Source organism: Anomaloglossus baeobatrachus, chromosome 1, assembly GCF_048569485.1.
Source record: "Anomaloglossus baeobatrachus isolate aAnoBae1 chromosome 1, aAnoBae1.hap1, whole genome shotgun sequence".
NCBI lineage: Eukaryota > Metazoa > Chordata > Amphibia > Anura > Aromobatidae > Anomaloglossus > Anomaloglossus baeobatrachus.
This window is the reverse complement of record NC_134353.1, coordinates 597,814,846-597,828,061: the sequence shown is the minus strand read 5'-3', so window position 1 is coordinate 597,828,061 and position 13,216 is coordinate 597,814,846. Positions and strand designations below refer to the sequence as shown.

At 46.4% G+C, this 13,216-nt stretch overlaps 1 protein-coding gene across 1 annotated transcript in view; it reads right to left on the bottom strand.

The window, feature by feature from the left end:
- The window catches only part of VPS13A (vacuolar protein sorting 13 homolog A), a 368,017-nt gene that overhangs the window by 110,958 nt on the left and 243,843 nt on the right, over positions 1-13,216 (bottom strand). Inside the window, exons 43-48 of the mRNA XM_075318171.1 lie at positions 12,762-12,920; positions 5,247-5,508; positions 4,407-4,567; positions 3,211-3,314; positions 2,516-2,795; positions 588-983 (exon numbers count right to left, since the gene is read on the bottom strand). Coding sequence (XP_075174286.1) covers positions 588-983; positions 2,516-2,795; positions 3,211-3,314; positions 4,407-4,567; positions 5,247-5,508; positions 12,762-12,920 — 1,362 coding nt within the window. The remainder of the gene's footprint in view (positions 1-587; positions 984-2,515; positions 2,796-3,210; positions 3,315-4,406; positions 4,568-5,246; positions 5,509-12,761; positions 12,921-13,216) is intronic.

Sequence of the window (13,216 nt, the reverse complement as noted above, 5' to 3'; positions counted from 1 at the left end):
TTTCCTTTAAATAAATTAAAAAAGAAAAAAAAATCAGGCCCGGTGTAGTGTTAACAAGTAAGCACGGTAAATATTTTTTCCATTTAAAACAACATTTTCACACCATGGGCCCACTTTTTATTTTTTGTTTCTTTATTGATTTTTTTTTCTTTTGAAAGTGGACAATGATTTTAAGGCTATGTTCACACACTGCATCTTTTCTTAACCACAAAGATGCAGAGTTTTTGGCCCCAAAAAAAGACACCCGCAGCAAAAACGCATCAACAAAATATGTGTTGTTGACGTATTTTTTGCTGCGTTTTTACCGCATTTTGCCCAAAGTGGTTCTTAAGTCAAATTTATTGACTGGAAGAGCTCAAAAACATTGGAAAAAACGAAAAAGAATTGACATGCTGCATCTTCAAAAGCACAGCCAAAAAAAAGATGCACTGTGTAGACAGCAAAATAGAAATCTCATAGACTTTGCTGGGGGAAGGAAATGCATGCATTTAGGTGCATCGTTGTGACCTCAAAAATGCACCAAAAACGCAGTAAAAGATGCAGCGTGTGAACATAGCCTAATTATTATCAAGTAAACAAAGCTATACCTTATTATTTTGGAAAAAATTCTTTGGCTTGAAAGAGAAAAGAAGGGGTTTCTTGTGATCAGCACGATGTTTTCGGTGAACATCATCAGCCTTATACTGTAGCATTCTCCCGGTCTTGTTGACCATCCAGTAAGGACTATGAATTGCTAGAATAGTTTGTCCAGCAGTGTAAGTGACATGGACGGCGATATCCAGTTCAGCTGTCTCCAGCTCTGAGATGCTGTTGAACGTGATGAAGTGAATATCTGGCTGCTTGCTTTGGATGGGATACTTCACTTCCCAGTCCAGGTCAAGATAATGTAATAATCGCAATCTCAGTTTGGTTTCATCTACGACGGCACTATGTATCTGGACTGAACAGCCATCTTCTATCAGAACACGTTCATTCTCAGCACCCTGTGAAAAAAACATGCTAATATTTTATTACACAAAGTCATACAGAACAATTCATATAAAAATTGTCCCTGTTCAAATAAATATGGTCTCTAAATGAAAGGAGGTGGGCTGCTGTAATTACTAGAGAAGTAGCTGAAGAGATACTGTGATTATTGGGTAGCAGATGAAGCTCTTTTCTTATTTATGGAAAAGTAAATGGGAGGTTGCAGTGACAACTGAAGAAGTAGGTGAGGGGCAGTGCTGGTCAGCCTGAATATACATTCCTTTATGGCAGGACCATTAGGCAGGCTGGCTGTTATGCCCAGGGAGGGATAAATAGAAGATCCAAAGCGGACTAGTCCAAGAGATGAAAAACCTGCTGGACTAGTCCTACCTTATTAGGACATGCAACGCTGCAGGATAACAGTACACAGTATGAAGATTGCAGTGTTCCCGCCTTTTTTCAAAAATAAGACACTGTGTTATACTTTTTTTGCCCCGAAAAAAGCGCTAAGGCTTATTTTCGGGTAGGTCTTATTCTTAGGAAAACACAGTTGAGGTAAGTTTACCCCCTAGAAAAGCCGACCACCCCCCTTCCCAGGAGACTCGTACTTACCAGACCCTGGACGTCTGCTTCGCTTCAAGGTCCTCCTACAATCTTCGGCAAGCGCTCTCAGAACAGCTATGCTCCACGTGGTCCTCCCCTGCTTCTGACCAAGACTCACATACATCAGATTTACGGATTGCTTCCGGCCAGCAGAGGAAGATAGGACACAGTGCAGTGGCGCAAGAGGTCCTGCGATGAAACGCATGGAGGACTCGGTGGTGGAACGCATCGATGCATTCCAATGCAGGTCCTCTATGCGTTCCATCGCACTGCGCCCCAGGATTCTCTGCCGGCCAGAAGCAATTAGTATCGTCTGATGTGGTGAGTGTGTGTGTGCAATCTGATTTGTGATTGTGTGTGTCATCTGATGTGTGTGCAATCTGATCTTTGTGTGTGGGTGTGATCTGATGTCTAATTCTGTGTGCGATCTGATGTGTATGGGTGTGCGTTCCACTGCAGGTACTTCCGTTCAGCGTTTAGTGAGTATGACTGCAGGGTCTTCTGTCTTCTTTTTTTTGGGGGTGTCTGCTTTCTATAATGAAGTGTCCTCCAGTAGTCTTTCACTTTTTTAGCTGCATGGACACTTCATTATTGAACATTGTAGGGCTTATATTTAAGCCTAACACCGAAAATGCTGAAAATTCCTGCTAGGGCTTATTTATGGGGGAGGGCTTATTTTTGGAAAAACACAGTAAGCTACTGTATATGAAACATTTCATTATTAGAGCTAGGAAATCTGCACCTATACTGCTGTAGTACCAGTCAGTGACCGTCCGGGGAGATGTGATACATTCCCTTTAATAGGAACAAGCAGTGTACTATATTGCTTTATGATCACAAGTTATATTAACCAAAGATTATAACTGATGTCAATAAATAGCTTTAATAAATTAGACTTAATAGGCTTTTATCTGCAAGACTTTTTAGCTGAAATCAGTACACATACCTCACAAGAGTAAGTTATTTGGTAAGGAAGCAAATTCTGAAGAACAACATTTGGCCATAAATGAACAACGTATGGCAGATCCCATCTCTTATCGGTACAAGCAGAGGAAATAAGAGTGTCCATCACGGGTACAACATTTACAATGAAAGAATCTGTGTTACGTTTACGGGACTGACACTTTCTCCCCAACTGTGAACCCTGATTTTGCAAGAATTCTTCAAAGTCAATTCCTTCACATTTCTCATACTCTTCTTGGGCTGGTTTTAAGCACAACGTTGATCTGAACAAAAGAACAAAACAGAACAAAAATAGAAGCTACATTACAAAAAGTCAGTCCAAAAAGGGGGCACATTATCGCCTCTATTTTGCTAGTCATATACTCATGTACTCCTCGCATGACTTTCAGATATCTGGCTTCCATTTTTTAGTCCTTTTGCATTACAGGACTGAGGTCCAGGGTCTGCACGTATTTCTATCTTTACACACAATCACTAGGATACTGCTAGTTTTTGGCTTCTGCCTCGATCTATGCACCCATTAAATTACCAGCCAGACACCTAAAAAATGATTCCTAAACTTTTAGTAGACAAGGGTGCTATTTGCAATCCTGACGTAGCTTGATTGTCATGTCAGCTCTCCTGACTAGGAAAACCATTTTAACATTGACTTGCCACCAACGGAAAACAAAACTCTACCGGTAGGATGACAATGGGATGTTGAAGTCACTCTCGGGTTCAGCAGTCCCCATACATGCGTCTTCGTAATAAATTTCAAATGGGACAGAAAAGTGATTCCTTATCTGCAAAGTATTAGAAGATAGTTACACTGATATCATAATAATAAGAACTAAGCCAAGTACAACCAAACATATTTCATTTCCTCAGAGATTTTAAAGAAAATAATTCTTAGAAAAAGGCAGCACTTTTGTAATGTCTTTTATTGCACAAGTGTATTTTATAGCCTAACTAAACCAATTATGTTTTACATATTGTGACCCCTGTTAGGTATATGGACTTATTGGCAGACCAGCTCCTAAAACCCCCATTGACTGCTAAAACCAGGGTCCAGAAGCATTCAGCTTATGCTCAGTCCACACAGAGGACTGTAAGGGGTCAACAAAAAGTCTGATGGTCCATACACCGCTATGCGAATGATTGAGGCGAAGTTTAGCACTAATGTCTTATGTTTCACTATTCTATGGGTGTCTAGGTTCTGAAATCTAGGGACTACACATATCGCAAATTATTTAGAAGCTTATTTACACTTTAACATCACAGGATATTTTGGCTACCATGGCACCACTTATTTTCTGTATACTGCCAACTTACGTTTGTGGGTAAACAGGTGAAAAGATTATAGGATGAAGATGTTCCGTGTTTCACACACTAATTATCCCATTATTAGTACCCATTAGAGTGACATAATTGTACTGCCTTCATTAATGTTAAAAGGGTTGTTTGGTGAAAAAAAGCTATCATCTATCCATGTGTTAGGGGATAACTTTCTGATCCGGGGGAGTCTGATGACTGAGACCCGGACCAATCAACAGATTGCGGAAATCTTATCTTCAACGGCGAACTTTTAGCCCCGTCACAAAACTGCATGACAAGCCAGATGTCTGGTATATGCTCCATTCATTCCTTAAGAAGCTGAACAAAAAATCTGAGTGCAGCAATCAGTAGCCTCATGTGGAATGAGTGGACTAGCAATTGAGCATGTGCATTGCTCATTAAATTCCCGTTCTGCTGACCGATACGGGTCTCAGCAGTCGGACCCCCATCAATCAGCATATCCTGTGGATATGAGATAACTCGTTTTCCCTGGACAACCCCTTAATTAAAATAATGAAAAACTGAGATGTATACTAGGAGCTGAGATGTTGTGCTCATACCTGTAATGGTGACCGAATTGTTATAGACTTTGATCCTTCCACAGAGTCAATTTGACAAACAATGTATCGCTCCACACCAGAAGCCGAATGTCTTACACAATAAAGGCTTCGGCCCACTTTGGTTAAAGGGATCTTATCACTAGAGGAGTGATTCGAAGGAGCTGGTATGAAGGAAAAAATAATCAGTTCGGTTTACAAGTTTTAAAAACACCTCTCGAAATTGGCAGAGTAATTAAAGAAAATGAAAATATTATTGAGGCAGATATTTGGTTTTCCTTCTTCATATTATCTTCAATAGACAATCAGCAAGTTATAAAATGAAGATAAATAAGACTGACCAAAACCTCCAGGTTTATGCATACATAATGGTTTATGCTTATACATAATGAACGGTTAAGGAGATGCACAGTATTTCCAACTATAAAATTATTAATTCATTATCTAATTGATATTAAATGGGTTTTCCAGCAACTAAAAAATGAAGCAAAGCCATGATTTGTGGTTCAATATGATGTGGACGCAGGAAGCAGTCACAATCGGATATTGTATCGTTCACAGTGCTGGCTGCCATGATGAGGTGGAATCACTATGCAATGATATATGAAGTAGTGGGACCAGACTAATGACACTACATAGCACCGAATTTAAAAGGTTGGCACTATTTAAGAAAAGTATAATAAATGACATGAATATTCTCACTTGGATCATTGTCAGTTTTTAGGGTTTAGAAAAGCATTTCAAGAACATGACTCCATTGCGATTTTTTAACTCTATAGTAATCAAAGGTTTTTCAACAAAACAGAAGACATTCCTTCTTCAAAGCATGTGCTGGTAACTTACTGAGCTGGATATAGAAGTGTTTGCTGCTAAGGCTAGTCATAGCAGAAAACTGATCGGCCTGGGTTTTGGTGCGGACATAATCCATGCTGAGACTCTCCCCGTCTCCCAATTCTATGCTCTTTAATCGTGGATCAACATTTAAAGCAGTAAATGAGTCACTTGGAGAGACAGAAATAGGGAGGCCCAGAAAATTCTGGATCACAAATGGAGCTTGATCCTTTTTGAAGACATCGGATGTTTTGCTGGCTGCTTCGGCAAAAGCCTGTGGTACAAAATGTTCAGTATAACATTAATAACTAATACATGGCTGTAATTGATTATGAACAATCAGTCTACTGACAGATTCAATATATTCAGTGTAAAAACATGCGTATATACGGGGACTCCAGCAGCATTAGGCAACCAATCCCTAAGTATTTGCTAAACTAACTGGCAGGGTGCTCACAAAGCACTCTGAGTGACCCTCATATCCATAGAGGTTTGTGATGACTGAGGAGAGACTGCCAAGGTGAAAGGTGGAGAAAGACCACTGCTACCTGAGCAAGTCAAAGACCCTGCAGGGCAATCTGTAGTATTGCTCCCCTGAGGAATCCACGATATTGTGGAAGAAACGCGTAAGAAGGGTTTATGTTATTTGGGGTAATCTATTCCTACACTTGGGGGCTACCCTTTTTAGGGCGGTAGTTATGCATGGGGATGACAGGGTATCTATATTATCTGTTCTGCAGCTTGCATCTGGAGGACTCTTATGGAAAATCTCAGCTACATAGAGTGAGATCAAACCTTTTTATCTATATGTATATGCAATTTGTTTTGTGTTGATTGCACCTTTTATGCACTAGCTTGGTTATAGTTTGACTCCTGTATAATTTTAAATAATCTAATAAAAGGTATATTTTATTTCTAATTGCTCTCAGATCGAGTAGCAAAAAAGAGAATTTTGTTTACTTACCGTAAATTCTTTTTCTTATAGTTCCGTATTGGGAGACCCAGACCATGGGTGTTTAGCTTCTGCCTCCGGAGGACACACAAAGTACTACACTTAAAAGTGTAGCTCCTCCCTCTGAGCTTATACACCCCCTGGTGAGCAGACCCAGCCAGTTTAGTGCAAAAGCTGAAGGAGAATAGCCACCCACAAGTAGAACAGAGCAAGAGCCGGAACAACCGGAGACTCTGTCCACGACAACAGCCGGTGATAACACGCGGAACAAGAAATTGCCAACAGGCAACAGGGAGGGTGCTGGGTCTCCCAATACGGAACTATAAGAAAAAGAATTTACGGTAAGTAAACAAAATTCTCTTTTTCTTTATGGTTCCTTTGGGAGACCCAGACCATGGGACGTTCCAAAGCAGTCCCTGTGTGGGAATAAAAAGAAAAAACTAAGAAGTAGGCAGAACCTAACTTCACAAATGGGCGACAGCCGCCTGAAGGATGCGTCTGCCCAAGCTTGCATCTGCCGAAGCATGAGCATGCACTTGGTAGTGCTTCGAGAAGGTATGCAGGCTAGTCCAAGTGGCAGCCTGACAGACTTGTTGAGCCGTAGCCTAGTGCCTGAAAAAGCCCAAGAGCCACCGACAGCTCTGGTCGAATGTGCCTTGATCCCCGGCGGGGGAGGCACCTGAGTACTCTGGTAGGTATCCGAAATGGTCGATCTAATCCAACGGGCTAAGGTCGGCTTAGAAGCAGGGAGGCCCTTGCGCCGACCTGTGGTTAGCACAAAAAGAGAGGTGCACCGCCTAAGCGCAGCGGTGCGAGACACATAGATCCGGGGAGTACGCACTAGATCCAGAGTATGCAGCGCTTTTTCAAAGCGATGAACAGGAGCCGGACAGAAGGAAGGTAGGGTAATGTCCTGGTTAAGGTGGAAAGGAGAGACCACCTTAGGAAGAAAGTCCGGAGTCGGACGGAGAACCACCTTGTCTTGATGAAAAACTAAAAAAGATGACTCCGAAGAGAGCGCAGCCAAATCAGAGACTCTCCTGAGGGAAGTTATGGCCACCAGAAAGGCCACTTTCTGAGAAAGATGATACAAAGAAACCTCCCCCTAAGAGGCTCAAAAGGGGGTTTCTGCAAAACCTTGAGAACCAAGTTAAGGTCCCAGGGATCCAAGGGCCGCCGGTAAGGCGGAATGATGTGAGACGCGCCTTGCATGAAAGTGCGGACCTGAGCCAGCCGAGCGAGACGCCACTGGAACAGAACTGACAGAGCTGAGACTTGTCCCTTGAGAGAGTTGAGGGACAGTCCTAGCTGCAGACCGGACTGTAGAAAAGACAGAAGGGTCGGCAAGGAGAATGGCCAAGGAGGATGGTCGGTAGAGCGACACCAAGACAGGAAAATTTTCCAAGTCCTGTGATAGACCTTAGCGGAAGAAGACTTACGGGCCCGAGGCATAGTGGAGATGACTTCAGGAGGGATACCAGAAGCCATCAAAATCCAGGACTCAAGAGCCACGCCGTCAATTTGAGAGCCGCAGAATTCGGGCGGAAAAACTGACCTTGCGAGAGTAGGTCTGGACGGTCCGGCAGATGCCACGGCATCTCTACGGACAGATGGAGCAGGTCTGGATACCAAGCTCGCCTGGGCCAGTCCGGTGCAATGAGGATGACTCGACGGCCCTCCATTCTGATCTTGCGCAGGACTCTGGGCAAGAGAGCTAGAGGGGGAAACACGTAGGACAGACGAAACTGGGACCAGTCTTGAACTAGAGCGTCCGCGGCGAAGGCCTGAGGATCGTGGGAGCGAGCCACGTAAACAGGAACTTTGTTGTTGTGACGGGATGCCATTAGGTCCACGTCCGGAGTGCGCCATTTGCGGCAGATTGACTGAAACACTGCCGGGTGCAGGGACCACTAGCCACCGTCCACGGTTTGATGGCTGAGATAATCTGCCTCCCAATTTTCCACGCCTGGGATGTAGACTGCGGATATGGTGGACTTGGAGTCCTCCGCCCATTGAAGGATGCGTTGTACCTCCAGCATTGCCAGGCGGCTGCGTGTCCCGCCTTGGTGATTGATGTAGGCAACCGCTGTCGCGTTGTCTGACTGGACTCGAATGTGCCTGCCCGCCAACAGGTGGTGAAAAGCTAGGAGAGCTAGAAGCACGGCTCTGGTTTCCAGCACATTGATTGAAAGGGCTGACTCGGACGGAGTCCAAGTGCCCTGCGCTCTGTGGTGGAGACATACCGCTCCCCAGCCGGATAGACTGGCATCCATGGTGAGAATCACCCAGGACGGGGCCAGGAAGGAGCGCCCTTGGGACAGGGAGAGGGGCCGAAGCCACCACTGAAGAGAGCTCCTGGTCCGTGGCGACAGAGCCACTAACCTGTGTAAGGAGGAAGGCCGCTTGTCCCAACAGCGTAGAATGTCCAGCTGCAGGGGGTGCAGATGGAACTGGGCAAAGGGAACAGCCTCCATGGACGCCACCATTTGACCCAGCACCTGCATCAGACGCCTGAGGGTATAACGGCGGGGCCTCAGCAGAGAGCGCACCGCTAGCTGGAGTGACTGCTGTTTGACTAAGGGCAACTTCACAAGTGCAGGCAAAGTCTCGAACTGCATCCCTAGGTACGTGAGACTCTGGGTCGGAGTCAGAGTGGATTTGGGAAGATTGACAAGCCACCCGAATTGGGCTAGAGTGGCGAGAGTGAGCGAGACACTCCGCCGACAAACTGCGCTGGATGAAGCCTTGACTAGAAGGTTGTCCAGGTAAGGAATCACTGCCAACCCCTGGAGGTGCAGGACCGCAATCACTGCTGCCATGACCTTGGTGAATACCCGAGGGGCCGTGGCTAACCCGAAGGGGAGAGCCACGAATTGGAAATGATCTTCTCCTATTGCAAAACGTAGCCAACGCTGGTGTGAAACTGCAATTGGCACATGCAGATAGGCATCTCTGATGTCGATGGATGCCAGGAAATCCCCTTGGGTCATTGAGGCAATGACTGATCGCAGAGACTCCATGCGAAAGTGCCGCACCTGAACATGCTTGTTGAGAAGCTTGAGATCCAGGATGGGCCGGAAGGTACCGTCCTTTTTGGGAACTAGGAAGAGATTTGAGTAGAAACCTCTGAACCGTTCCCGGGCGGGAACTGGTACAATTACTCCGTTGGCCTGCAAGGCTGCCACGGCCTGTGAGAAGGCGGCGGCCTTGGAGCAAGGGGGAGTTGAGAGAAAAAATCTGTTTGGCGGGCTGGAAGAGAATTCTATCCTGTAGCCGTGGGAGATGATATCTCTCACCCACTGATCGGAGACGTGTTGAAACCAAGCGTCGCCAAAGTGGGAGAGCCTGCCACCGACTAAGGACGTCGCCGGAGCGGGCAGAGAGTCACGAGGAGGCTGCCTTAGTGGCAGCACCTCCTGCGGTCTTCTGTGAACGCGCTTTTGGGCGCCAGTTGGATTTCTGGTCCTTGGCTGAGCTAGCGGACGAGGCCGAGGGCTTAGAGGACGACCAGTTGGAGGAACGAAAGGAGCGAAACCTCGACTGATTCCTACCCTGGGCAGGTTTCCTGGTTTTGGTTTGTGGCATGGAAGTACTCTTCCCGCCAGTAGCTTCCTTAATAATTTCATCCAGCTGTTCTCCGAACAGCCGGGACCCAGCAAAAGGGAGCCCAGCAAGGTATTTCTTAGAAGAAGCATCTGCCTTCCACTCTCGAAGCCACAAGATCCTGCGGATAACGAGGGAATTAGCCGAAGCCACCGCAGTGCGGTGAGAAGCCTCCAGCATGGCAGACATGGCATAAGATGAAAAAGCTGAAGCTTGAGAAGTTAAGGCAACCATTTCGGGCATAGATTCCCTGGTGAGGGAATGCATCTCCTCTAGAGAAGCAGAGATGGCTTTGAGAGCTCACACTGCTGCAAAAGTCGGGGAAAACGCGGCCCCGCCGCTTCATACACGGATTTGGCCAGAAGGTCAATCTGACGATCAGTGGAATCCTTAAGGGAGGTGCTATCAGCCACCGACACAACGGTCCGGGCTGAGAGCCTAGACACCGGAGGGTCTACCTTTGGGGAATGAGCCCACTCCTTGACCACCTCAGGTGGAAAGGGAAAACGGTCATCAGAACCACGCTTTGGGAAGCGTTTGTCAGGACAGGCCCTGGGCTTGGTCACAGCGGCCTGAAAACTGGAGTGGTTAAAGAACACACTCTTTGCTCTCTTAGGCGAGGTAAACTGGTGCTTCTCTGCCAGAGAGGGTTGCTCCTCTGATACTGGCGGATTGAGATCTAGTACAGAATTAATAGAAGCAATCAAGTCACTAAGATCTGAGTCACCCTCGGACAGATCAATGGGGTACATGGAGTTAGCCTCCGAGCCCCCTGTAAAGGCATCCTCCTCATCCTGCGAGTCAGCTCTTGAATCAGAGCCGCGAGAGGAGGAGGGAGAGGAAACTCTGCGTCTCCTCTTAGGAGGACGGGGTCTGGGCCCTGATGATGAATCCTCTGTGAGCTCCGGTCCTAAGGGACCCTTAGCAGTAGAGGCACCCTGTGAAGGGGGCTGATGCATATTCATCAAAGTCCTGGACAGAAGTCCCATGGACTCAGCAAAAGACTGGGAGATAGACCTAGAAAAAGATTCTACCCAATCCGGGGGTTCAGCCACAGGTGCAGGAGCAGCCTGAGAGACCACTGGGGGTGAGACTCCAGGCTGTGGCACCGCCAAGTTAGAGCAGACATCACAATGTGGATAGGTGCTCGGTTCAGGCAGCAGGAGCTTACATGCAGCGCATACAGTATAAAGCTTTGGAGCCTTGCTCCTCGTGTGAGACATGCTGCTGGAGTGGGGGCTCTGCAAGAGAATGAACCCCAGAGAGTATATACAGAGGTCCACAACCAGAGACCGGTTGTGGCTTACCAGATCGCTGGAGCGGTGTTGTGTGCCCTCCAGATCCCGAAGCCCGGATCCCCAAGCACAGCACCTCAGCAGGGATGCAGAGTGCAGACCAGCGCCGAGTGAACTCTGTCTGAGAAAATGGCCGCCGGAGCGAAGAGAGGGGGCGGGACTTGGCTTGGAGAGCGGGATCTGGGGGGCCATAGAGACCTACAGGGGAGGAGACACGCACAGCAGTGGGGAGTGTCCCTCCCCTGTGCAGAACGGCTGGCGGGAGGAGCCGAGCCTGTCCCTCTGCATGAGTGACATGCGAGGGCAGTGAACAGAAACTAGGCCTCCGGCAAAGCCGGGGCCTAAATTTGAGCGGCGAGGCAGACGCGCAGGCACCATCGGCGCGGTTCTCGGGCGACAGCTAGAGAACCCGCCGGAAATGACAATAAATACAGTAAGCACACTCTCCTCAAACAATAAAGCACAGGGACCCCCAATATATAAACGTCTCAGGTACTTAGCTGCTGAGACGCAGGGCCAGGTCCCTGGGGATGAGTGCTCCGGTCCAGCAGGGTCCTGAAGGGCTGCGGATGGAGACCGGTCGCCTGCCAGGCATGGAGACCATGCTGGCTCCCACTTCAAGCCAGAGCCCAGGAGGGATGGTGAAGGAGCACGGCATGTAAGGCTCCAGCCTTGGAAATCAACCTTACAACACCGCCGACACAGTGGGGTGAGAAGGGACATGCCGGGGGTCCAGACGTCGACCCGCACTTCTTCAATCTCATTCCAAAAAGGAAAAAATCATATGAGAATGCATGTGTGGATGTATGCCTCCTGAACACAAAGCGATAAACTGGCTGGGTCTGCTCACCAGGGGGTGTATAAGCTCGGAGGGAGGAGCTACACTTTTAAGTGTAGTACTTTGTGTGTCCTCCGGAGGCAGAAGCTAAACACCCATGGTCTGGGTCTCCCAAAGGAACAATAAAGAAAACTTGATGACAGATTCCATGTAAACACATTAGGTGTCCAACCGCAGTTACTCTTGAAGGGTGATCAAGATTGATTTTAATACATTGACAGACAGACCACCTATACAGTTACTTGTTGGTTGATCTGAAGTCTTCTAGCGCAATCCAATGAAACCCAAATATCTCCAGTGTTAAAAAAGCAAGTGTGGATGTTTACTTGTCAGTGATACTCAGGGCCAAGCGGCCACTTGGCTCCTATCCTTTAGTGAACAAAATCACATCAGATTAACCTGCATAATAACTAAGGAGTCTAAAGTTACATTTATACCACATGATTATTGAAGAGGAGACAGGATAATACTAATCTGCCCTTCAGTTTATAGGAACGTTTCTAGGAAAACTCTTTTGTGGATAATTGGGCAGTGTAAACAGGCCACTTGGCACCCGACGAGTTGGCAAAATGCCCAAAAGATCAATCTCAGCAGCACATTGTACTGTTTAAACAGGACCTGTGTTGCAAAGTAAAATTGCAGACTAGGCACATTGAACAATTATAGGCCATTCTAGGCACATCTAAAGTGTCATCTGCCTGTATAAACAGGCTATTAATTACCACTAACCAACAAACACGTTTTTCCGATCATTTAAAACCATGCGCATCGGTAGGTGTAAGTGCACCTTTAGAGGATAGCTGTCATCACCTGACATTCTGATTTATTGAACTTCTTACCTGTCCTAGGTTAGTCAGTGTTACAATCCCACATTTAGACAGTGTGATGTTTAGCTGGTCTTTGGAGAAAATGTTTATAGCTGTAACATAGTCCGGAATCTTGTAGTTCTCCTCTTCTCCATCTATTTCACAAGTTTCTTTTCTCAATTTCTTTTTCATCTAGAACAAATATTATTGTTATCAAAGGTTGAAAAGGTGGTGTACTTTACAGTACCTCAGGATATAAATGAAACCGCTGTAATACATGCTACAGGCTTTGGTCTATTAGTCACTCATCATCCATGGCAAGCTAAAAGCTTCTTGTTGGGACTGCATCACATCAATTTCTATTGAGGGATATACCGTGTTTCCCCGATAGTAAGACACCCCCGATAGTAAGACGTAGTGGGGGTTTTGGGGGGGTCGGCTAATGTAAGACATACCCCGAAAGTAAGACGTAGTCAAAATTTATTTAT